At 53.2% G+C, this 23,456-nt stretch overlaps 2 protein-coding genes and 1 long non-coding RNA gene across 18 annotated transcripts in view; 2 read left to right on the top strand and 1 right to left on the bottom strand.

The window, feature by feature from the left end:
• Window positions 1-7,797, top strand: part of PI4KB (phosphatidylinositol 4-kinase beta) — a 37,263-nt gene extending 29,466 nt beyond the window's left edge. For 4 of the 11 annotated variants that reach the window (XM_063626227.1, XM_063626229.1, XM_063626231.1 and 1 more), the window contains 5 exons: window positions 888-1,153; window positions 5,390-5,522; window positions 5,792-5,912; window positions 6,339-6,404; window positions 6,899-7,797. In XM_063626227.1, the coding sequence (XP_063482297.1) occupies window positions 888-1,153; window positions 5,390-5,522; window positions 5,792-5,912; window positions 6,339-6,404; window positions 6,899-7,080 (768 nt within the window). In that variant the 3' untranslated portion in view covers window positions 7,081-7,797. Of the gene's footprint in view, window positions 1-887; window positions 1,154-5,389; window positions 5,523-5,791; window positions 5,913-6,338; window positions 6,416-6,466; window positions 6,530-6,898 lie in introns of all 11 variants that reach the window. The other 7 variants (XM_063626233.1, XM_063626235.1, XM_063626236.1 and 4 more) reach the window with 3 other exon arrangements.
• A 228-nt stretch (window positions 7,798-8,025) lies between these two features.
• Window positions 8,026-18,382, bottom strand: ZNF687 (zinc finger protein 687). 5 transcript variants are annotated; one of them, XM_063626213.1, is made up of 9 exons: window positions 17,814-18,382; window positions 11,507-13,638; window positions 11,207-11,385; window positions 10,641-10,817; window positions 10,368-10,530; window positions 9,905-10,228; window positions 9,680-9,792; window positions 9,341-9,482; window positions 8,026-9,199 (listed from the first exon to the last, which is right to left on the bottom strand). In XM_063626213.1, exons 1-9 carry the CDS (start codon window positions 17,821-17,823, stop codon window positions 8,705-8,707), a joined length of 3,735 nt encoding a protein of 1,244 aa, XP_063482283.1. In that variant the 5' UTR covers window positions 17,824-18,382; the 3' UTR covers window positions 8,026-8,704. The 5 variants fall into 5 exon arrangements, with proteins under 5 accessions (XP_063482283.1, XP_063482287.1, XP_063482284.1 ...); XM_063626217.1 differs by having other exon boundaries at window positions 18,185-18,295; XM_063626214.1 differs by lacking the exon at window positions 17,814-18,382 and adding an exon at window positions 17,483-17,613.
• On the top strand, window positions 17,996-19,837 carry LOC134734325 (uncharacterized). 2 transcript variants are annotated; one of them, XR_010117567.1, is made up of 2 exons: window positions 17,996-18,458; window positions 19,604-19,837. It is a non-coding gene; the product is annotated as an uncharacterized lncRNA (long non-coding RNA). The 2 variants fall into 2 exon arrangements; XR_010117568.1 differs by having other exon boundaries at window positions 18,015-18,384.
• The last annotated feature ends 3,619 nt before the right edge of the window (window positions 19,838-23,456 follow it).

Below are 23,456 nucleotides of genomic sequence, written 5' to 3'. Positions count from 1 at the left end.
CAACACAATTGGTTGTAATCAGACTTTTAAATAATAATAATTTGGTCCTCCCCCTTTAAAAAAACAACATAAAAACTTCCCAAATGGTCTGTAGCAGGTAGGTTATAGTGTGCTGAAATATTGATCTTCTGATCCCCCTGGGTTGGTCACCTGCAAGCCACTGAATTTGTTTAATACTGTTCTTTATACCATATAAATATTTTCATTTTCCAGAGAAGTCTTCTCTGGACCTAAATCCTTTCCCTTTTTTTTTTTTTTTTTTTTTGTTCTCGGAGACAGTCTCACTCTGTCACCCAGGCTGGAGTGCAGTGGTGCAATCTTGGCTCACTGCAACCTCCACCTCCTGGGTTCCAGCGATTCTCCTGCCTTAGCCTCCTGAGTAAGTGGGATTACAGGCATACACCACCACGCCTGGCTAATTTCTGTATTTTTAGTAGAGATGAGGTTTCACTCTCTACTGAGGTTGGCCAGGCTGGTCTTGAACTCGTGACCTCAGGGGATCCGCCCTCCTTGGTCTCCCAGAGTGCTGGGATTACAAGCATAAGCCACCGTACCTGGCCTCTTTTTTCTTATTATTTGAACTTACAGCTCCCATTCACCCTGCTTGAGAGCGGATAGTGAAGTTTCCTGTTCTCCCTGCCTGTCTTGGGCTTTCTACTTAGGTGATACCTTTTCCCACATACCTGAGTGTAGTTTCCTGACTTTGTCAGGCCCTAGACTTCCTTTCAAAACTGCCTGGTCCTCACTGGGATAAGTGAGTCTTACTCACTTGATGGCTTAGAATTCAATGCTACCAAGGAGAGAGGTTGGAGAAAGGGAGGAGTTTTAGCCTCCTTCTCTAGTTTTGAGAAAGATAAGAGTCCTGTATCCTCCATGTCTCCTCACAGTCCATTTGGGAACAGGAACGAGTGCCCCTTTGGATCAAGCCATACAAGATTCTTGTGATTTCGGCTGATAGTGGCATGATTGAACCAGTGGTCAACGCTGTGTCCATCCATCAGGTGAAGAAACAGTCACAGCTCTCCTTGCTCGATTACTTCCTACAGGAGCATGGCAGTTACACCACTGAGGCATTCCTCAGTGCCCAGCGCAATTTTGTGCAAAGTTGTGCTGGGTACTGCTTGGTCTGCTACCTGCTGCAAGTCAAGGACAGGTAGGTGACTTCTGCTGCTCATCCTAACATTTCTCCAGGGTTCTCTCTGTCCCTTCATGTGTAGTTCTCAGTTACTTATTACTGCCCTCCATGGCAAAGATGTGAAAAATGAAACAATATATTTTAAGCAGAGACAGATGTGTTCACATGACATTAAGTCAGGAGGCAGACTAATAAGAACTAGGGTAAAAGGGCAAAGAAATGAAGGATTTATGGGAGGACTAAGGGTTTGAGTGAGCAGGGTCTTCAAGGACAAGGGAGAATGATGACAGAGGAAGCTGCAGGGGAGGTACATCCCAGCTAGAAGAAATAATTGAATGTGATTAAAGCACAGACTGCACTGCATGGCAGTGGAGTAGGAGGTGGTACCATCAGGCAGGTAAATTGAGGCCAGTTGAAGAAGGGCCTTCATTGTGAAGCTTAGGTGTTTTATTTTGCAGGCAGAGGAATGACATGATCCAGTCTGTGTTGAGTAAATGCCCTGTGGCACTGTGGGTGAAGGTGGATGTAATTGGGTGTTTAGCAACAAAGCGAGAGATAATAGGGCCTGGCACTGAGGGTAGTGGTTAATGACTGAGAGCAGAAAGGAGAAACATGATGGAGATGAAGTGGAAACTCTCAGCCATGAACTCTCCTCACTTCTTATTCCAGCATATGATTTCCACAGCTTTTAAGTATCTGTTGTTTTGCCCAGAGCTGTCATTTTTTTTCAATATCACATGACCTTGATGAAAACTAACTACACATATAGGTGAGGTACATAATGTACAAAGATAATTACACCATCTAGGCCCTGCCTTCTAAGAGTATCTCCCAACAGTGACCCAGGGTCTCTTCCCTGAATGCTCCTATGAGTTCCATCTCTAGACCCTCGGCACAGGGCAGCTGTCCTGGAAAGGTGGAAATGCAGTGGCCAGTGCTGCTGGGGCTTCCAGTAACATGGTGGCCCATTAAGATCTAGCTAACAATGGCTGGGTGTGGTAGCTCATGCTTATAATCCCAGCACTTTGGGAGGCTGAGGTGGGCGCATCACGTGAGGTCAGGAGTTTGAGACCAGCGTGGCCAACATGGTGAAACCCCATCTCTACTAAAATACAAAAAAAAAAAAATTAGCTGGGCATGGTGGCAGGCGCCTGTAATCCCAGCTACTTGGGAGGCTGAGCAGGAGAATCGCTTGAACCCAGGAGGCAGAGGTTACAGTGGGCCAAGATGGCACCATTGCACTCCAGGCTGGGTGACAAGGGTGAAACTCCAACTCAAGAAAAGAAAAAAATGATATATATATACATACACATACATACATACATATATTAGCTGGGCTTGGTGATGCACACCTGTAATCCCAGCTACTCGGGAGGTAAGGCAGGAAAATTGCTTGAACCCAGGAGGCGGAAATTGCAGTGAGCCAAGATCATGCCACAGTACTTCAGTCTGGGCAACAGGGCGAGTCTCAAAAAAAAAAAAAAAATCTAGCTAACAAGGCCGAGGCAGGAGGATCGCTTGAGCCCAGGAGCTCGAGACTAGCCTAGGCAACATAGTGAGATCCCGTCTCTACAAAAAATAAACAAAAATTAGCCAAGCATAGTGGTATACAGCTGTGGTCCCAGCTACTTTGGAGGCTGAGGTGGGAGGATCACTTGAGCAGGAGGTTAAGGGCAACAGAGTGAGACCCTGTCTAAACAAAACAAAACAACTAGCTAGCTAGCTAACAGAGCAGCTTATTAGAAATGTAGCATCTAGGCCGGATGCAGTGGCTCACGCCTGTAATCCCAACACTTTGGGAGCCTGAGGCAGGTGAATCACCTGAGGGACCAGCCTGACCAACATGGCAAAACCCCATATCTACTAAAAATACCAGAAATTCGCCAGGCATGGTGGCGCATGCCTGTAATCCCAGCCACCCAGGAGGCTGAGGCAGGACAATTGCTGGAACCTGGGAGGGGGAGGTTGCAGTGAGATGAGATCACGCCACTGCACACTAGCCTGGGTGACACCGAGACTCCATCTCAAAAAAAAAAAAAAAAAATTAGTCTTAGGCTGGGTGTGGTGGCTCACGCCTGTAATCCCAGCACTTTAGGAGGCCGAGGTGGGCAAATCGCCTGAGGTCAGGAGTTCGAGACCAGCATGACCAACACGGTGAAACCCCATCTCTACTAAAAATAAAAAATTAGCCAGGTGTGGTGGCAGGCGCCTGTATTCCCAGCTACTTGGGAGGCTGAGGCAGGAGAATCACTTGAACCCAGGAGGCGGAGGTTGCAGTGATCCAAGATCACACCACTGCACACCAGCCTGAGTGACAGAGTGAGACTTCATCTCAAAAAAAAAAAAAAAAAAAAAATCTAGCATCTATTAAGTTCTGCCATGGCCTGACATTCTTACATTTAAACCAGATGAAAACCCTGTCAGACACGTGTTTCCTCATGAGGGAAATAACAGGTAGCTTTTAGACCCTGTGCTCATTCCACCCTGCCAGCCCTACAAATGGACCCAGGCTCTGCATTTGAGAGCTGTAGGAGAATGTAATTTTTTTTTTTTTTGCGAGACAGAGTCTTGCTCTGTTGCCCAGGCTGGAGTGCAGTGGCGTGATCTCGGCTCACTGTAACCTCCGCCTCCCAGAGTTCAAGCGATTCTCCCACCTCAGCCTCCTGATTAGCTGGGATTACAGGCATGTGCCACCACGCCCAGCTAATTTTTATATTTTTAGTAGAGACAGGGTTTCACCATGTTGGCCAGGCTGGTCTCAAACTCCTAACCTCAGGTGATCCTCCTGCCTCAGCCTCCCAAAGTGCTGGGATTACAGGCATGAGCCACCGCGCCCGGCCGAGAATGTAATTATTTATAAGGAATTTGACTGCAAGCTTCAGACTATCTCGAAGTGTCAGGATTTTGAACTCAGGGCCCAGGGAGCCTAGAGCTCAGCCCTGGGATTGAGTAAATGGGTGGCAGGGAAGCTGGCACTAGTCAGGCCCCAGGGCTTTCCTTTAGGAAATTAGTATGTTTGGAAAATGAGAGTCCATCCTCTAAAAAAGGAGGGATAGAGGAAGGCAGGTAGCTGATACGTCGTTCATAGTACCTCAAAAAAGAATAGATATAGTCGAGCCATGAATGGAATCAACCACTGGAAAGAAGTGGCAACAATGAAAGAGGCCCCTTACTGGAGTCAGGTTTTAGGATCTCTTTAACTGCTTCAAAAGTAGTCCTAAGCAGCTTTCCAGCTGGAGCTAACTCTGGTAGTGAAGAGAGGCTATGGGCCCTTGGGCGAGTAAATCACTTCCTCTCTCAGGGCCTCTGTTTCTTCACCTGTAAAATGTGAGGTGAACCATGACAACTCCTAGAACCACTCTGGCTCACAAGATTGTGCCTGGATTGCTAAATCTTTAGTGTTTTCCCTGAGCGGGGAAGAACTCAGGTGGGACTAGGTTCTCCTTTTGTCCCTCCTCTTTTGCCAAACCAACCCCAGAGAAGGTGGCCCTCAGACCATGAGCTCTTAGCCTAACAAAGCCTCTATTGACGCTGAGGAGGCCAGTTATGCTGAATAGACCAGGCCTCACATGCTTAGCATGTTAATTGTTCCTTCTGCTACTGGCCATTCATGTGGGAATCACAAAGATCTGGGATTTATCTCCCTTTAACTCTTCTACAGCTGCCCTGTAGTACTGCCTCCTGAGACTTTTTTACATAAGTGATTTAAAACTTACCCCTTGAAGCCCCCATGCTATTTTACATTTCAGCTCCACTCAGCCTGCTTGCCTCTGTTGTTGTTCCCTTCTGGTGAGGCCTCTGATCTGCAGTGGGCTGACAAGAGTTACAAATAACCCACAGGTAAACAGGCTCTGAATGGAGCCTCCCCTGAGTAGAGCACTTGGCCTCTGTGACAGCTGGCTGGAGCCGCAGAGGCCTTCTTTCCTTGCTTCTGGATTCTCTACTAGATTGGGATAGTTTGGGTGCCAGAAGTGCAATTTCTGGGAAATTGGGAGAATCTTAAACTATTTTTATTAAATTATTAATAGCAATTTCAGACCCCATAGCCTTTGTTAGCAGTTTTCTTTTCTGATTTCCTTTCCACTGATAGCTTTAGGTCCTAGGAAACTGGACAGGAGATTGGAGTTACTGGCAGCAGGAAACATGGCAGGGGACCCCCCTGCCTGGTGTCATGTGGCCAGTATTGCTGTTTAAGGTTCCAGCCTCAGTCAGACTGACTACTGCCTCTTCCTCTCCTCTATTCCCCCTCCTCAGACACAATGGGAATATCCTTTTGGACGCAGAAGGCCACATCATCCACATCGACTTTGGCTTCATCCTCTCCAGCTCACCCCGAAATCTGGGCTTTGAGACGTCAGCCTTTAAGCTGACCACAGAGTTTGTGGATGTGAGTCAAGAAGGAGAGGTGCCTCTGGGATCATTGTATTCTTTCTCTGTCATGGGAGGGGGAGCTGATGGGCTCCCTGCAAATTAGGGATGAACAGAACAGGCAGTAGTTAGGGGTGAGGCAAGGAGATCCTGGGAGCTTCCTGCCCAATAAGGCAGGGGGAAATAACAGGGCCCCAAGAGGAGGAGGAGTTCTGCTAGGCCAGTCAGGACAGGGACCATCCCCGGTGTAAGACCCCTTGTGCACACAACGCTCTCTTCCCTTTCCAGGTGATGGGCGGCCTGGATGGCGACATGTTCAACTACTATAAGATGCTGATGCTGCAAGGGCTGATTGCCGCTCGGAAACACATGGACAAGGTGGTGCAGATCGTGGAGATCATGCAGCAAGGTGGGGCTGGGGTGAGGTCAGGTGCCATAGTGCCTCAGGCTTCCCCTTTAAGTCGGAGCCCTGGAGCATAAGAAAGCTGATCCCACCCTGAGACTCGGGTTGAGGGAGGGGGGTTCCCAGAGGGTTTCTAGCTGTGGTCCAGTGCCTTGTTTCTCCTTTAGGACATTCCTTCTGACCCTGGTAAGGCTAAGTCCAGGAGGTTGGGGAAGGGGATAGCAGCACCTGCCTCTTCGGCATCTTTAGGGAGAAAACAGGCCCATTTACAGCCTCCTGGTCCCTCACTTCCCCACCCCTGTCCAGCTCTGAGTTTCTCAGTCTCCTTCAATCTCTCTTCCGCATTCCACTATGACCTGAGTGCCCTGTCCTCTGCCACCCTTCAGCTCTGAGAAGTATTTCCCCTCTCATCATTATCTCCTTCCACTACAGTCTTGCCATCTACAGTCTTTTGCCCAGGATCCCCTTCTGTCTTCATCCCCCTCCTCAAGGCTCCAGGTATATACCAGGTCTGAACTGCCAGTCTCCCTCTCCTCCCCATTCCTGCCCCTACCCCACAGGTTGTCGCCGTTGCTCAGGATCATCCCCATCTGGCCCCATGATGACAGTGGCCCAGGTCATCTGTGAGTGTCAGATGTAGCATAGGCAGAGGTCTGCAACCAGATAAGTGCCCAGCTCAGGGCCCACTCCCTCCAGCCTCCTCCCAGCCTGCCCTCTGGGCCCCTCCACCCTTACTGAGGGAGATGTGGTGTTGGTCCCCTTTCTTCCTCTGCCCACATGCCCTCACCTACAGAGAGGCTCAGGCGTGGGGCGATGAGGGGATCCTGCCGGTTCTTTCTCTCTGCCCAAGCAGAACTGCACCCACATCATCAAGGACCTGAGGTGGGAGGAAAAGGGCACTTCAGATGCCCCAGCTCTGTATTTGCTGTGTCTGACACCACTGCCCTCCCTCCTGTCCATCCATGACCCTGAACTCCCACTGCTTCCCCCAGGTTCTCAGCTTCCTTGCTTCCATGGCTCTAGCACCATTCGAAACCTCAAAGAGAGGTTCCACATGAGCATGACTGAGGAGCAGCTGCAGCTGCTGGTGGAGCAGATGGTGGATGGCAGTATGCGGTCCATCACCACCAAACTCTATGATGGCTTCCAGTACCTCACCAACGGCATCATGTGACACGCTCCTCAGCCCAGGAGTGGTGGAGGATCCAGGGCACCCTCCCTAGAGGGCCCTTGTCTGAGAAACCCCAAACCAGGAAACCCCACCTACCCAACCATCCACCCAAGGGAAATGGAAGGCAAGAAACACGAAGGATCATGTGGTAACTGCGAGAGCTTGCTGGGGGGTGGGAGAGCCACCTGTGGGGTCGACTTGTTGGGGCTTCCCTGCCCCTCTTGCTCTGTCAGTATTGCCACCAGACTGACTCCAGGACTCACTGCCCTCCAAAAAACAGAGGCAACAAATGTGAGGGACACCGGGGCCTGCCTTCTCCTTGTAGGGGTCTCTGAGAGGTTCTTTCCACAGGCCATCCTCTTATTCCGTTCTGGGGCCCAGGAAGTGGGGAAGAGTAGGTTCTCGGTACTTAGGACTTGATCCTGTGGTTGGCCACTGGCCATGCTGCTGCCCAGCGCTACACCTCCCAGGGACCTACCCCTCCCGGGGACCGACCCCTGGCCCAAGCTCCCCTTGCTAGCGGGTGCTGTGTGGGCCCTGCACTTGCTGAGGTTCCCCATTATGGGCAAGGAAGGGAATTCCCACAGCCCTCCAGTGCACTGAGGGTACTGGCCTAGCCATGGGGAATTCCCTACCCTGACTCCTTCCCCAAACCCAGGGAAAAGAGCTCTCAATTTTTTATTTTTTATTTTTGTTTGAAATAAAGTCCTTAGCCACTTGTGTCATTTCCAGGTTTTCTGGGGGAGTGCAGGGGGAGATGGGTGATGAGGTAGGAACAACAGATGCCTCAGTGTCCAAGACACAAAAGGCACCACACAGAAAGAGGTTTGCTTTTTCCCTGCCTGTCTTGGTCACCGCCATCTCTTCCCTGAGAAGGAAGGGCCTTCCATGTTCTCTCACCCACTTCAAGTCCACATTGTCCAAGTCACAGAAAAAGAGAGGCCTGAATGGAGATTCGACCACAAACAGTTTTAATGGTCTGGTTTTCTCCCTAGTTCCCCCACTGTTTGTTAGTATTATTATTACTACAAGAATAAAGGATTCCTGAGAGCCTGTACCCTCCTCTCCTGTGGCCCCCTTGATAAGACTCATCCCCACCAACCCCCCCCCCCCGCCGATTTCTGGGGAAAAAAAGAAGTGAAAGGCACTGCAGGGGTAGGGGGCTTGAGTGCCAGTGAGTTGGGGTTGGGGGGGGTCACTAGGGCAGGGCCTGGTCCAGAGGAGGAAAGTTCCAGTCCATGCCTGAAGGAATTGTGGAGGGGTGTGTCCATCCATTGACACCCCCATCAGTCCTTCCCTGAACCTGTCTAGCAGGCATACCTAAAAGTCCCATCCTCCCACCCCCAGGCCCACACTGGGGGTTCTGCAGCAGGAGCATAACATTAATAATTAGTGTTGGGCTCAGAAAGGAGGAATGGAGGGTCCACTCTACTAGGACTCCCGGGCCAAACCCAAAGGGAGGTTGCAAATAACTAGGATAATCCTCAAATGCTCTTCTTCTTCAGGTTGGAGAGACAGGAATTAACAAAATGTTAATGTTAATGAAACTTCCCAGCCCAGGGATCAGGCAGCAGCAGGGCAAACCAGGCTCCAAGAGGAAGGGGCTGGTCAGTCCCAGGCTTGGAGACTAGTTGTCCCCAACAGCCCCCTGCCGAGCCCTGATGAACGCCATGCCATGCGTGCGGAAGTGGGTCTTGAGGTTGAGAGGGCTGTCGCAGCTCTTGCCACAGACCTTACAGGTCAGTGGGCCGCCAGAAGCAGGCAGGGGTGAGTCTCCACCATCGGGGTCAGACCTTGATGGAGGGGCCTCTTCCTGCCCATCCCCCAGCCCCAGGGCACTGGCTTTACCCACACCCCGTCTCTTCTTGTGGCTGATGAAACGGTGCCGGCTCAGGGAGCCAGGGGAGGCAAAGCACAAGCCACAGTCGAGGCACTGCTGGGCACCATCCTCCACCCTCAACCCCACCACGAGGCTCTGTTCTGTGGAGCCGCTGCTCCGGTAGCGCAGGGGGCCATGGCCTCCAGATCCAGGTCCGCCCCTGGGGGACTTGGCTGGTGGTGTCGTGCTGTCAGGCTCCTCACTGCAAGAGTCAGAAGACTGGCGGCGTTTCCGACCTGGCCCCTGAAGAAAAGTGGAAGAAACTGGGCCTTACCACCACCCCCACTGTCCCTGGCACCCCCACGCTCGCTTCCTAAGACCATGGTCTCTACCTTCCAGTTTCCCACTCAAAGCCCTAGCACAGCAGGCCGGGCCTCTACCTACCTGGGCTCTGGCACTGGAACCCCGAGCCAAGGTGGTCCCCCGGCCAGGGGACTGGGCCCCAAGCTGCAAGCCGTGCCGGACCTGGACGTGTTTCTCTAGGATCAGACGGCTGCTGAAGGTGCGTTTTCCCTCTGTGCAATACCTGAAATGGGAGAGGACAGGATGGCAGCAGGGGCACAGCCCGAAGGCCAGGGCCCTTGCTTCTGAGGAGGGGGCTGCCAGAGCAGAGGGAGACCTCAACCATCAGGCCACTTAGACATGTCGCAGGTGCAAAGGTACTTTGGTATACAGGGAGAGTCACGTGCTGGGCAGGAAGAGGAAGCGGGGAGCAAGACTTACCTGCAGGGGTAAACTCGCTTGATGCCCTCGTGATTAACTCTGACATGGCGCCTCAGGCTGGGGGCGGAGCAGAAGGAGCGTTCACACAGGCGACAGGGAAACTTTTTCACTGACTAGGAGAGCAGGGGTAGATGTCAGAGCCAGGCTCCAGGACCCTGTCCCCACTCACACTGGCAGTCCCAATGCTGCCCCCAGCCCATGGTACTCCCCTTGGGGCCCACTCACCTTGCCATGCTCCTTCTTCATGTGGGCCACGTATTCGTCACGCTCAGGGAACCAGGAGTGACACAGGCCACAGGTCCAGCCTCCAGGCCCCCCACCCTTGAGGCCTTTGCTCCCTAGTTCCCGCCGAGGCCGTTTGGCTGGACGGGGGGGCTCAGGGGAGCTGGGTACTTCCTCCTCTTCTGAAGATGAAGATGACTCCTCAGTAGCAGGGGCTGCCCCTCCCTGAGAAACAGCCAGCTCCTCAGGCTCAGTCTTGGGGGTCAGCAGGGCACCCCCGGCCCCTTTCCCAGCAGTCTCCTCCAAGCGCCCAGACTGATGGGTATTCTGTGAGACAAGGGAGGTTGCTGTTGTAGGGGAGGGCCTGGCTGTGCCAAAGCCCCCCACTTCTGAAGTATGTGGCCCCAGCCCCAAGTCAGTACAGCTAAGCACCCATCCCCCATCCCCCATCCCTCTGCTCCTGTACCTTGAGATGTTCCAGCATGGTCCTTTTTTGGGCAAAGAGCAGAGGACAAGACGGGCACTTAAAGACACTGACACGCTGGGGCAGCAAGTGCTGGTCGAAGTGTGAGGAGAGGAGGGGTTTGTGAGTGAAGACTGTGTCGCACATGGCGCACTTGTAGATCTGCCTGAGGTGAGGACAGTGCAGACATCAGGCAGGGATGGGTGCAGCCCCTCCCCTCCTGCGCCCCACCAGCCCTCCCTCCCTGGCCCGGCCCGTCCCTCCCCCTGGCCTCACTTGGCCTGCTGAGTTTGGAAGCTGGGATGCTGGGAGTACAGGTGGGCATGGGCACTTGGCCCAGACTTGAAGGCCATGGGGCAGATGGGGCACTTGTGGAAAACCTCGCAGTGCGACGTCTGGATGTGGGACTTGATGGAGTTCACACCCCCAAACACCACTGAACAGCTGGGGCACCTAGGGAGGAAGCAGGAGGCCCTGTGGTGAGGTGGGAGGCATCTCCATGCCCACCCCGGGACCATACATTTATTTTCTGGGACAGGGTAGACAACAAGAAGGAAATTAGTAGTGGAGCATGAGCAGGGTGGAGAAAGGAGAGAGGTGCAGAGGCCGTTCCCCAAGGGAGGCTGCCGAGGGAGAGCTGGAGCTCCAGAGGTGGCCCTGCTTCCCCCCCATCTCCATGGCGGACGACGGGAAGGCAGGACGTACTGTCTCAGGGTTGAGTTTGCCAAAACAACAGGGCTGAGGGATATAGCAGGGAAGATGGGGGATCTCAAAAGGCCATCTGAGGCTGAGGCTAGGACACACAAAACCCTATAGTTCTATGGAGGAAGGGTCCGAGGCACCTGTATCCTACACGGCGAGAGACGTGCAGACAGGCCTCCCGGAGATGGGTCTGAAAATTGGCTTGCAGGAAGTTGCCCCCACACTCAGGACAGACGTGGGGGGGTCGATTCTTATGCATGCGCTGGTGGGCACTGAAGCTGCAGCGATTGGGGAGCATCATGGGGCAGGTTGGGCACACCTGTCGAGTGGGTTAAACAAGGAAAGTCGGTGAGGAGTGTCCTGTCTCCACTACTTCTAACCAAGCCCCCAACGCCTTCCTAGATCCTGTCCCCACAGAAGGGCTGTGAAAGGTGACTCACATTGCTGGTGGCCCCAGGGGCAGGGGGGCCGAGCTGCTGGAAGTGAGCTGCCATGCCAGCCTTGTCCCGGCACTGTTCCTTGCACTCCAGGCAGCGAAAGCACGTGTAAGCAGACGTGGCAGGGGCAGCAGGCAGCTCTGTAGAGAGCGGCAGGACAGGGGCCTCAGCAGCAACTGTAGTAATGGCAGAGGAGGTAATGGCCCCCTCACCCTTGCCCAAGGCAGGCAAGGCCAGAGGTCCAGAGACAGGTGGGACAGCTACAGGGAGCAGGGGTGTGATGTCCGGCTGTCCCACCATCTGGTCAAGGGCTACAGGCCTCATGACCAAATGTGAGCACTGCATGACGAGCCCCTTGTCCTTGTGTTCACGTGCATGCAGGAGCAGGCTGCACTTGTTGAAGAAGACCAGGCGGCGGGCGCAGTGGTTGCAGGTGACCTCGATGCGCATGCTCCGGCGGTCATAGTGCCGTGCCAGGCTCTTCTCCAATGAGAAGGCATCCCCACACTCCAGGCAGCGGTAGCCGGTGGGAGGCAGGGCCAGCCCAGCCTCAGCTGGTGGGCTCAGGTTTGGCCTATAGGCAGGGAGCAGGTTCTTGCTGTTGAGGATCTTGTTGAAGGCTTCCACCAGGCTGGACTGGGTCCGTGATATCACTGTGCTGCCCCCTGTACTTGGCCCAGTAGCTGTCTTTGAAGGTTGCACCATCACCACTGAGGCACCATTCACCTTCTGTCCCCCAGTCCCCAGCCCTGCCCGCCCGTCAGCCTTAGGCAGGGCTTGGGGCACCAGGCCTAGCACATTCTTAGCAATCATCTTAGGGCTGGTGGCAGTCCCCCCAGGCAGCACCACAGCCTTGCGGGCCACACTGGCTGCCATCAGCATGGCCGTACTGGCGTTCTGGATGGTGGCCACAGGCAGCACAGTGCCTTTCAGCCTTGTACCATCACCCAACTGTACGCTCACCACCTTTGGACCCTCAGAAGTAGGTGTTGCAGGGGACAGCTTCAAGAGGCTAGCCTCAGCCAAGAAGGCTCCCTCAGCCAAGGGGGCAGGTGGATCAGGATCTGAGGGGACCCGAGTTACAGTCCTTGTGATATTCCCGCAGGATGTTTTAATGGTCTTGATCCGCACCTTAAGAGGCCTAGAGGAGCTGGAGGCAGGGGAGTCATTGCTGTCCTCATCTGCAGCCTCGGCCCCACTAGAGGGACTCTGGGGACTTCCTGGGGAAGACTTGTCCACTGGCCCCTCATCTTCTTCTTCTTCCTTCAAGGGCTGACAGACGGGCACTCTGGGGGAGGCAAGAGGGCTCTGGTGCCCTGGAGACTGTTTGAAGAAGGGCACCCCAGCAACTGGGGGAGGCGAGGCACTGGCAGGGATGTCCGTGGCCTCAGGGCTGGAGCCTGAGCCTTGTTGGGCTAGGACCTGGGCATGATGGGGGCTGCAGCTCTCCTGCTTCAAGGCCCCCAATGGTGGGGAAGAAACAGGTGGCTGCATGCCTGGGCCATTCTCCTGGGCTAGCTCAAAGGAAGAGGGGAAAGGAGGCGGGGTCATAGCCCCCTCCTGAGGGGGAGAGGGTGCAGAGGGAGGCAGGGGATCCGGGTGGTCCCCTGGCTCAGGGCCAAAATGAGCAAACAGGTCCAAGGGAGTTTTGCCTTCCATGCCTTTTTCTTTCCAGGTGCCCCCACTGGGAGGATCAGGAGAGTGGGGAGTTCCTGGGAGGGAAGGTTCAGGGCTCCCAAAACCATTCTGCATTCGATGAGGCCCCACAGGCCCTTCCTTAGTTACCCCAGCAGCCCGGGCCCCATCTCCTGCTGAGCCTCCAGCCAGGGCCTCAGACTGCTCGGGACACACAGTGTTCTTGACAATGACACTGACTACAGAAATGTCTGGCGGTGGCAGGCCATGGTCAGAGGCCTGGGCTGGAACTCCAGGGCCATCCCCAGCAGAGGCTGCTGCTGTGTCTCCAGATTCACTTCCCACACCTGGTTCTGGCTTCCCTGGGCCTCCTGGCCCCTCATTTTCTTCTGGCCCAGAATGGATGGCTTCATTCGCATCAATGTCAGGGATATCAAAGGCAGCAAGGAGGTCATCAAAATCAGGGGTCTTCATATCCCCCATATCGGCAGGTCCCAGACCTGATGAAAACAGGAATGAGGAGGAGAAACTGAGATGTCTAGAAGAGAGATCCTGGAGCTCTTCCCTCAGCATCTCCATATTTATCCTCTCTCAGAACCCACATACAGTCCAACTTAGGTATACTTCCGCCACGGCATGAATCCTACAGAGCTGCTAGGTTTGCCAAACACTAAAATCAGAAGAGGGTTAGTGTCCATACCTTGGCGGGCTCCAAAATCCAGAGAAAGCAGGGGAAAAGAAAGTTCTTAGAAATACAGGGAAGGGGCCAGGCTCATGCTTGTAATCTCAGCGTTTTGGGAGGCTGAGGCAGGTGGATCACTTGAGGTCAGGAGTTTGAGACCAGCCTGGCCAACATGGTGAAACCTTGTCTCTACTAAAAATACAAAAAACTAGACAGGTGTGGTGGCACGTGCCTGTAATCGCAGCTACAAAGGAGGCTGAGGCAGGAGAATCGCCTGAACCCATGAGGTTGAGGTTTCAATGAGCCAAGATCACGCCACTGCACTCCAGCCTGGACAGAGCGAGACCCTGTCTCAAAAAAAAGAAATACAGGGGGCCGGGCACGGTGGCTCACGCCTGTAATCGCAGCACTTTGGGAGGCAGAGGCAGGCGGATCACGAGGTCAGGAGATCAAGACCATCCTGGCCAAGATAGTGAAACCCCGTCTCTACTAAAAATACAAAAATTAGCTGGGCATGGCAGCACGCACCTGTAGTCCCAGCTACTCGGGAGGCTGAGGCAGAAGAATTGCTTGAACCCAGGAGGTGGAGCTTGCAGTGAGCCGAGATCGTGCCACTGCACTCCCGCCTGGGTGACAGAGCAAGACTCCGTCTCAAAAAAAAAAAATGTAGGGAACAGGGAGGGGTAATAGAGCTCAGTGAGCATTCTGGTGGAAACCAGCTCATCCCCTCCTGTCCCCAGCATAGAACCAAATAATCGATACTATTATTAAGGAGGATGATGTACATGATGCTCTCGCTTTAAGGGCTCATTCATGTCCACATGGAATCAATTCATATTCTTCATGGATCTTCTGGGGTCCACAGAGATCTGAAAGGCTACGTGTACAAAGGGACAATGCCATAAGCCAAGACTTAAGAAATGATCCTCGTTCAGCTTTATCAGGGGCCTGCAGTACAAGCAAGTTTCTTCAGTGCCTTACTTTTGCTGTTTGAAAGAGGACACAAATGGCCGGGTGTGGTGGCTCACATCTGTAATCCCAGCACTTTGGGAGGCCAATCACTTGGGCCCAGGAGTTCAAGACCACCCTGGGCAACATGGCGAAACTCCCCAGGCATGATGGCATGTGCCTGTAGTCCCAGCTATGCCTCCCAGCTGACATGGGAGGATCCCCTGAGCCCGGGAGGTCGAGGCTGTGATGCGCCATGATCATGCCACTGCACTCCAACCTGGGTGACAGAGTGATACCCTGTCTCAAAAAAAAAAAAAAAAAAAAAAAGACAAGACAGAGAGCACAAGTGATCTATATATCATAGGGTTATTCTGAGCATGATACGAAATTGCTAATGTAAGAATCACACTGAGAATACGATTTACTATTCCAGATGAACCAAGCAAGGACATGTCAGGTCAAGGAGGAGCTGGAAAGGAATAAGCACTGGAACTCTAGGGCTGGGGTCGGAGGCAAGAGTCAGGGGTCATGCAGGATCAAGTCTAGGGCACCTGGGCCATCACTGGCACCTGGAGATCTAGCTTGGTCAGCAGGGAGAAAAGGACTCAAGGAAATTACCCGAGACCAAGATGGAAAAAATAAGACATAGGAACAGAAAGAGACAAAGAGAAGAGACAGAGGGGAAAATGGTAATGGCAGCCTGGTCACAAGGGCCCCAGCCTAGGCCTCTCCTATCACAAACACCTGCTGCTCGCTCACTACCTTCCCCAGAGTGTCTGGCCCTCCCCTAGCCAGCCCTTCCTTCTCCACCCCTCCCCATCTTGCTCTCTCAAGGCTAAAACTCCCAGGATACATACACACTTCTCCAGCACAGCTGCCACAGCGGGGAAAAGCCAGGCTCCCTCACCCCTCACCCATCATTTCTGCTCCAAGCTCCTCACCCCATTCCATCCCCTAACTTAAACTCCTCACCCTTTCCATTTTCTTGTGGCAACAGTAGCCTACAAGTTTCACCTAACCTCAACCTGGCCAAGTGCAAAAAATAAAATTAAAAATCCCACAAGAATTACGTGGCACTAATCCAACAAGCAGGCCAGCTCAGAGTTTGTGGGAGACCCAGGCCTGTCCCCTACCAGTGTCTCCCCATGAGTGTTTCTGTATCTACGAAGAAGCAACTAAAGAGTCTATCCCCATCCATTCTCTGCCCAGGTTGCAGGCCATTTCCCAGCCAGTTCTCCCACCTCTCTCCTGTCTTCAGACTGTAACTAGAGACAGTCCCAGGATGTGGCGGCTGGGATTGCTGGAACCAAGGTTGGGGTGGGGGCAAAACCAAAGGGGGAGTCCTTCCCTCACCCCTACCCTATTCAATTCTGCAGAATCTGGGTTTAAACAAAAACCCTTGTCTCTATAGGCCTGGCTCCTAAGCCTGGTTCCCTCCTGACCAGAGGCCTGAGCTACCTTCCACTCAGGTACTCAGAAAAGTGGACTGGTACAGCGAAGACCAGCGGAGGACCAGGAGAAAACACCTGCAAACTCACCCGCTCCCCGACCCCGCCAGCCACCTCCCTCTTGGGTGTCCCAGTGACTTAGAGGTCATCTGATGGCCACCCACCCAGAGCAGACAGTCGACCAAGCAAAACGCCGAGCTCAAGGCCAAGGAGGATCAGGCCTTCCTGCGAGTGCTGAGCCCTGTCTCTAGGGCTCCTATCTCCCCCGCCCCCTTTCCCCCTGTGGTTCCCCAAAAGCCAAAGAGGCTGAACAGGAAAAGGCTGAACAGGCCCAGGTCGAGTGGGGGCTCCATTGACCTTTGCCCGGGCCCAAGGCCTGCAGCGCAGAGGAGGGCGAGGGGCTGGCGGCGATTAGGTTGAGGCCAAGCTGGGCAGCGGGCGGAATTAAATCCCTGCCATCTGCCGAGGGCCAGCGCGGGGAGCAAGTCCTGGGTTTCGAGGAGGGGGCGGGGTGTACACAAGAGAAACTACAAGGGAAACTGAGGCGCGCGGCGCTTCACTCACTCGCACCGGCTTGCGAAGCGAAGGCCGGGCCTCAGCCAGGCCAGGCCCTTTGGGAGCTGCTGCGCAGCACCTGGGGACCCAGGACTACACAGGATGGGGTGGGGAGCTGGAAAGAGGGGAGAAGAGAGGGAACGGTCTCTGCGCGACTCTCAGCTCTCTAGCTGGGGTCCGTCCCAACTCGGACCTCATCCCCTCCCCTCCGGGCGCAGCGGAGCCTCCTCCCGCCGCGCACTCCCGGAGGCTCGCTAGAGACTGGAGACTGATCGGGGGGTGCGCAGGGGGCCGGGGGCGCAAGCCTGAGTCTTGCCCGGGCCCGGACGCTGACCCGCACCCAGTCAGGGTGCAGGTTCCGCTCCGGCCTGGCCCAGTTCCCCCGCCCCCATCCCCGGGAACGGACACCATTTTAGGTCGCGACATCCCGCAGCCTCCAATCTCCGGGCCGCACTTCGGGTGCCTCTGGAGCTGGGGGCGCCAGGACCTGGGGTTCTCGATCCTCCTGGGGTTTACCCGGCTAGGGACTGTGCTTTCAACAGGCCAGGAGTTTCGCCCATCCGCCCCAATGGATGGAGGCGGTGTCTGGGCCTTCCTACAAGCCGCCCCAGGGGGCGGCGCGGAGAAGGGGGTAGTTGACCAAGTGGGGGAGGGGCGGGGGTATTTACCCGCCCCCCCAAGGGGGCGGAGCCAAGGGCGGGTATTTACCCCAGGCACGCTTACTTGTTCCGCTCCTGGTGCGGGCCGAGACCCGGCGGTCTCTACCCCGCTCCAGCCGCTGCCGCCACCGCCGCCCTCCCCGCGGCCGCCGCTACTTCCTGCTTCTCTCCGGTTCGGCCTCCCCACTCCCTCTCCTCCCTCCGCGCTCCAGGTCTGGGCTGCCCGTTTTCGCACTCGCCATTGGCCCTTGCCCCCGTCGCTCAGCCCTGTGCCCCTCCCAGCCCCGCACTGGGTTGGTCCTAAATACTGCCGCTCGGAACTAGCCCCGCACAGTCCTCTTATGCTCATTGGGCAAGGGGCCGAGGCCCTCTGAAGATACCTCTCCCCATTGGCTGCGCCGGGGTCCGTCTGCCCCATCTGCAAGTCTCGCAAATGATTGGCCTCCGCCACTGTCGCTTAGAAAGAAGCCAGCCTGCTTCCCGGCTTTCCTACTGGAGTGGGGAGCACCCAGGTGCGTCTCCGCCCCTCGCTCCCTACTGGCCGCTCGAAGCTTGAAGCTGCAGTTCACTTTCGCGAATGTAAGGAACCCAGCTTCTGTGTGGTGGGCACTGAGAGCAGAACCGCATTGAGTCGGAGTGGAGCACGGAAGTGTAGGTCCTTTTGCGCTGTTTCAAGCTAAACCCGTGTCACTGATGCGGTGCAGAAGTTACAGAATGGGACGCCACCCCAAACATTACGTCATCCGCTGACCATTTCCTCGCGGTCTTCCCACCGTCTAAATCGCCATATAATCTGATGGATGGGGTCCTCACGCGGGCCAGCTCCTGGGCGACAGCGTAACCCGTCGCTCCTCCCTCTGCGGGAGGGCGTGGACGGGGCACCGGATTTGGAGCGTGGAAGGAATCGGGACCTAAAGGTTGGGAAGAGCTCGCGGACCGGAAGCGGGGAAGGTGACGTAGGAGTGCCGGCGTGGCCTGGGCCATTTCCAAAGAGGCCTTAAAGGGGCAACTGATAGGCTTCCTAAGTATGGGCTAGGGGGACCGCCAGCTCCATTTCCCATTTAAGGACTCCCCTTTTCCCCGCCCCCAGCATGGAATGGGGGTGGGGTCAGGGTCGAGTTTTCCCGCGCTTTGTTACCACGCCCCCTGGAGGCGGGGGAAAGGGAGGAGTCGCTCGCAAAATGAATCTCTGATGCTCTAATAGCGCTCACTGGCAGAATTCGTCTGCAAGCCCAGTGTGCCACCTCGCGCACGCAACCGCTCGTTAACGGCGTGGTTTGTTTTTCTTTTAATTAATTTTTTTTGAGGCAGAGCCTCACTCTGTTGTCCAGGCGGGAGCACAGTGGCGCGATCACTGCTGACTGCAGCCTCAACCTCCCAGGCTCCAGTGATCCTCCCGCCTCAGCCTCCTGAGTAGCTGGGACTACAAGTGAGTGCCAAATCGCCCGGCTAACTTTTTTATTTTTTGTAGAGACAGGGTTTTGCCATGTTGCCCAGGCTGGTCTCAAGCGATCCTACAGACGTGAGCCACTGCTCCCTACCTTGGCGAAGTTTTTGATTTTTTATTTTTTGAAACGGCGCCTCATTCTGTCTCTGAGACTGCAGTGCAGTGGCGGGATCTCGGCTCACTGCAACCTCCACCTCCCAGGCTCAAGCAATTCTCCTGCCTCAGCCTTTCGACTAGTTGGGATTACAGGTGTGCGACACTACCCGCCCGGCTAATTTTTGTTTTGCTTTGTTTTGTTTTTGAGATGGAGTCTCGCTCTGTTGCCCAGGCTGGAGTGCAGTGGTGCGATCTCGGTTCACTGCAAGCTCCGCCTCCTGGGTTCACGCCATTCTCCTGCCTCAGCCTCCCCACAATGCCTGCTAATTTTTTGTGTTTTTAGTAGAGACGGGGTTTCACTGTGTTAGCCAGGATGGTCTTGATCTCCTGACCTCGTGATCCGCCCGCCTCGGCCTCCCAAAGTGCTGGGATTACAGGCGTGAGCCACCGCAGCCGGACATTTTTGTATTTTTAGTGGAGACAGGGTTTCACCATATTGGCCAGGCTGGTCTCGAACTCCTGACCTCAAATCATCCACCCCCCTCGGCCTCCCAAAGTGCTGGGATTACAGATGTGACCCACTGCGCCCGGCAAGATTTTTAAAAGTGGTTTTGTTACCCTGCCCAGGAGTCCCAGGACACCGGAACCAGGACTCCCCGGCGCGCCCGGAGAGTTTCCGAGCTCCTTTGAAGTATGAATCAGACTTCTGGATGGGAATCTTGGAGCCACCACTTGGCCTATGGTCGCAATGGGCAAGTCGCTCAACCTCCCAAATCCTGTTTTCTCATGAGTAAAACGGGGATTATAATACCCACCTGACAATATTATTTTTGTGAGAATTAAATGAGTTTAGAACGTAAACACGCTTTGTAAAGTAATTGTCAGTTGAGATTACTGTGCCCTTTCTCCCGGAGCCTTGCATCCTGTGCGCTCGGTCCGCCTGCATTTGCTCCCAGTTTCCAGCTCAGGTGCTCTTCCTTCTCTGAGCAACTAATTAAAGGTCCCTAACCCGATGTAACCAACCAGCATTCCATTTCCACCTCCTCTTCTGGTCTCCCTGTGCGGAATAACAATTACTACTCATATACACATAATATTATGGGGGACTCACGCCTGTAATCCCAGCACTTTGAGAAATCTAAGTGGGTAGCTCACTTGAGCCCTGGAGTTCGAGACTAGCCTGTGCAACATAGCAGGACTCTGCCTCTACAGAATATTTGGGAAAAAAGTTAGCCAGGGGTGTTGGCAGGCGCCTGTGATCCCAGCTGCTGCGGAGGCTGGGATGGAAGGATCGCTTGAGCCCAGGAAGTCAAAACTGCAGTAAGCCGGGATCGCACCACTGCACTCCAACCTGGGAGAAGAGCGAGACCCTGTCTCAAAAAAAAAAAAAAAAACACACACACACACACACAAAGAAAAACTTTATTTTATTAATAAACATATTATTAATAACTCATGTAGTCCTTACCACAACCATGGAAGGAGGTACTATTTCAGGTACTGGAGATGTAGCAATGAACAAAGCAGACAAGAAGCTCTGTCATGAAACACCCATTCCTAAAGAGAAGACAGACAATAAATATTAGAAATGATAGCTGCCAAGGAATAAAATAGAGCTGTCAAGCCATGCAAAGACAGAGGAATCTTCAATGCATATGACTAAGTGAAAGAAGCCAATCTGAAAAGGCTGCATGCTGTATGATTCCAGCTATGTGACATTCTAGAAAAGGCAAAACTAGAGAGAGTAAGAAGATCAGTGGTTGGTTGCCGAGGGTTCAGGTGGAGGGAGAGAGATGAATAAATAAATGGAGCACAGGGGACTTTTAGAGCAATGAAACTATTCTGTGTGATACTGTAGTAGTGGATACATGGTATTATTCATTTGTCAAAAGCCATGGAATGTACAACACAAAGAGTGAACCCTGTGAGCGTGGTGGCTCACACATGTAATCCCTGAACTTTGGGAGGCCAAAGCAGGAGGATCAACAAAAAATTTGAAAAATTAGCCGAGTACAAGTGGCGCACACCTGTAGTCCCAACTGCTCAAGAGGCTGAAGCGGGAGAGCCCAGAAGTTTGAGGCTGCAGTGAGCTAGGATCCTGCTGCCGCACTCCAGCCTGGGCAACAAAGTGAGACCCTGTCTCTTAATAATAATAGTAATGTATCCATATTGGTTCATCAGTTGTAACAAATGTACCACACTAATGCAAGATATTAATAAATAATAGAGTAACCTGAGCAACATGGAGAGACCCCATCTCTACAAAAAAACTTTTTTTAAGTAGCGTGGCATGGTGGTACACACCTGTGGTCCCAGCTACTTGGGAGGCTGAGGAGGGAGAATCACCTGAGCCGTGGAGGTCAAGGTTGCAGTGAGCTGTAATCACACCACTACACCCCAGCCTGGGTAAAAGACCAAGACCTTGTCTCAATAATAATAGGGGAAACTGGAGAGAGAGGATGTGTGGGAACTCCCATTTTGTGCTCAATTTTTCTGTAAACCTAAAAATGCTGTAAAAAATAAAGTGTACTGGGAGGCCGAGGCAGGCGGATCACGAGGTCAGGAGATCGAGACCACGGTGAAACCCCGTCTCTACTAAAAATACAAAAAATTAGCCGGGCGTGGTGACAAGTGCCTGTAGTCCCAGCTACTCAGAGAGGCTGAGGCAGGAGAATGGCATGAACCCGGGAGGCGGAGCTTGCAGTGAGCGGAGATCACGACACTGCACTCCAGCCTGGGTGACAGAGCGAGACTCGGTCTCAAAAATAAATAAATAAATAAAGTGTATTAATTTAAAAACAAAAACAATTAAAAAACAAAGCAGGTGGCTGGGCGCAGTGGCTCATGCCTGTAATCCCAGCACTTTGGGAGGCCAAGGAGGGTGAACCACGAGGTCAGGAGATCGAGACCATCCTGGCTAACACGGTGAAACCTCGTCTCTACTAAAAATACAAAAAATTAGCTGGGCGTGGTGGCACATGCCCATAGTCCTAGCTACTTGGGAGGCTGAGGCAGGAGAATCGCTTGAACCTGGGAGGCAGAAGTTGCATTGAGCCGAGATTGCACCACTGCACTCCAGCCTGGGCAACAGAGCAAGACTCCGTCTCAAAAAAACAAAAACAAAAACAGGTCAGGCGCGGTGGCTCACGCCTGTAATCCCAGCACTTTGGGAGGCCGAGGCGGGCGGATCACGAGGTCAGGAGATCGAGACCATCCTGGCTATCAAGGTGAAACCCCATCTCCACTAAAAATACAGAAAAATTAGCTGGGCATGGTAGCGGACGCCTGTAGTCCCAGCTACTTGGGAGGCTGAGGCAGGAGAATAACGTGAACCCGGGAGGCGGAGCTTGAAGCGAGCCGAGATCGTGCCACTGCACTCCAGCCTGGGCGACAGAGCAAGACTCCTTCTCAAAAAAAACAAACAAAAAACAAAGCAAGGAAAGATGACAGTAAGTGTGGGAGGGTTGCAGTTTTAGATAGGGTGGACAATAAAGGCCTTTTCGAGAAGATGGTGGTTAAGTAAAGGTCCGAAGGAGATGAGGGAGTGAGCCCTGCAGCTATCTGGGACAAGAACATTCCAGGAAGAAAGAACAAGTATAAGGTCCTCAGGTGGGGAGTGTGTTCCAGAGGGGGTGGGAGGAGTGAATTGGGTCATGGGATGCTTTGGAAGCTATGGGAAGGTCTTTGGCATTTTCTCAGAGTGGGTTAGAAAGCCATCAAAAGGAGACAGATGACATGGTGGCCTGACTTACATTTTAAAAGGGTTGAAAGTGGGGTGTGGGAGGAAGAAAAAGACTCCAAAGCTTGGAGGCTGAGGAAGTAGAAGCATGATGTTGCCCCATTTCTTGAGCTGAGAAGACTACAGGAGATGCAGGTTTTAGGGGTTAGGTCGGTAGCTCAGTTTTAGTCATGTTGAGGTATTACACATCCAAGTGGAGATACAAATGTAGGTGTCATCAGCTTATAGATAGTATTTAAAACCCAGGTCAGAATGGATGAGATTACCAGGGGAGGATTGAGGCATGGGAAACTCCGAAGTTAAAAGGTCAAGAAGATGAGAAGAACAGCAAAGAGGAAGGAAGGAACCAGGAGAGTGTTGTAACCTTCAAGCTAAATTTAAAAACTATCTCAAGAAAGAGGAAGAGAGAATGATAGTGAGATGCCACTAAAATATCAAATAGGATGAAACCTGAGAATTAACCAATGGATTTAAGCAAAATGGAGGTCACTGGTGATCATGATGAGAAGAGAGTTGATGGACTGGTGGGGACAAAAGCCTGCATGGAATAGGTTCACAAGAATGGAGGAGGAAAAAAGAAAAGTCACTATAAAACTCTTTCAAAGGAAGAAAGGAGAAAAAAGATGGTAACTAGAGGAAAAAGAGCAACCAAGAAAGGACTGTTTCTTTTAATAGTTATATTTTTTTCTCATCAGGTTCTACTGACCCAAGGAAAGGACTGTTTGAAGATGAAGAAGTTGT

Source organism: Symphalangus syndactylus, chromosome 12, assembly GCF_028878055.3.
Source record: "Symphalangus syndactylus isolate Jambi chromosome 12, NHGRI_mSymSyn1-v2.1_pri, whole genome shotgun sequence".
Taxonomy (NCBI): Eukaryota; Metazoa; Chordata; class Mammalia; order Primates; family Hylobatidae; genus Symphalangus; species Symphalangus syndactylus.
This window is presented reverse-complemented; position numbering and strand designations above follow the sequence as displayed.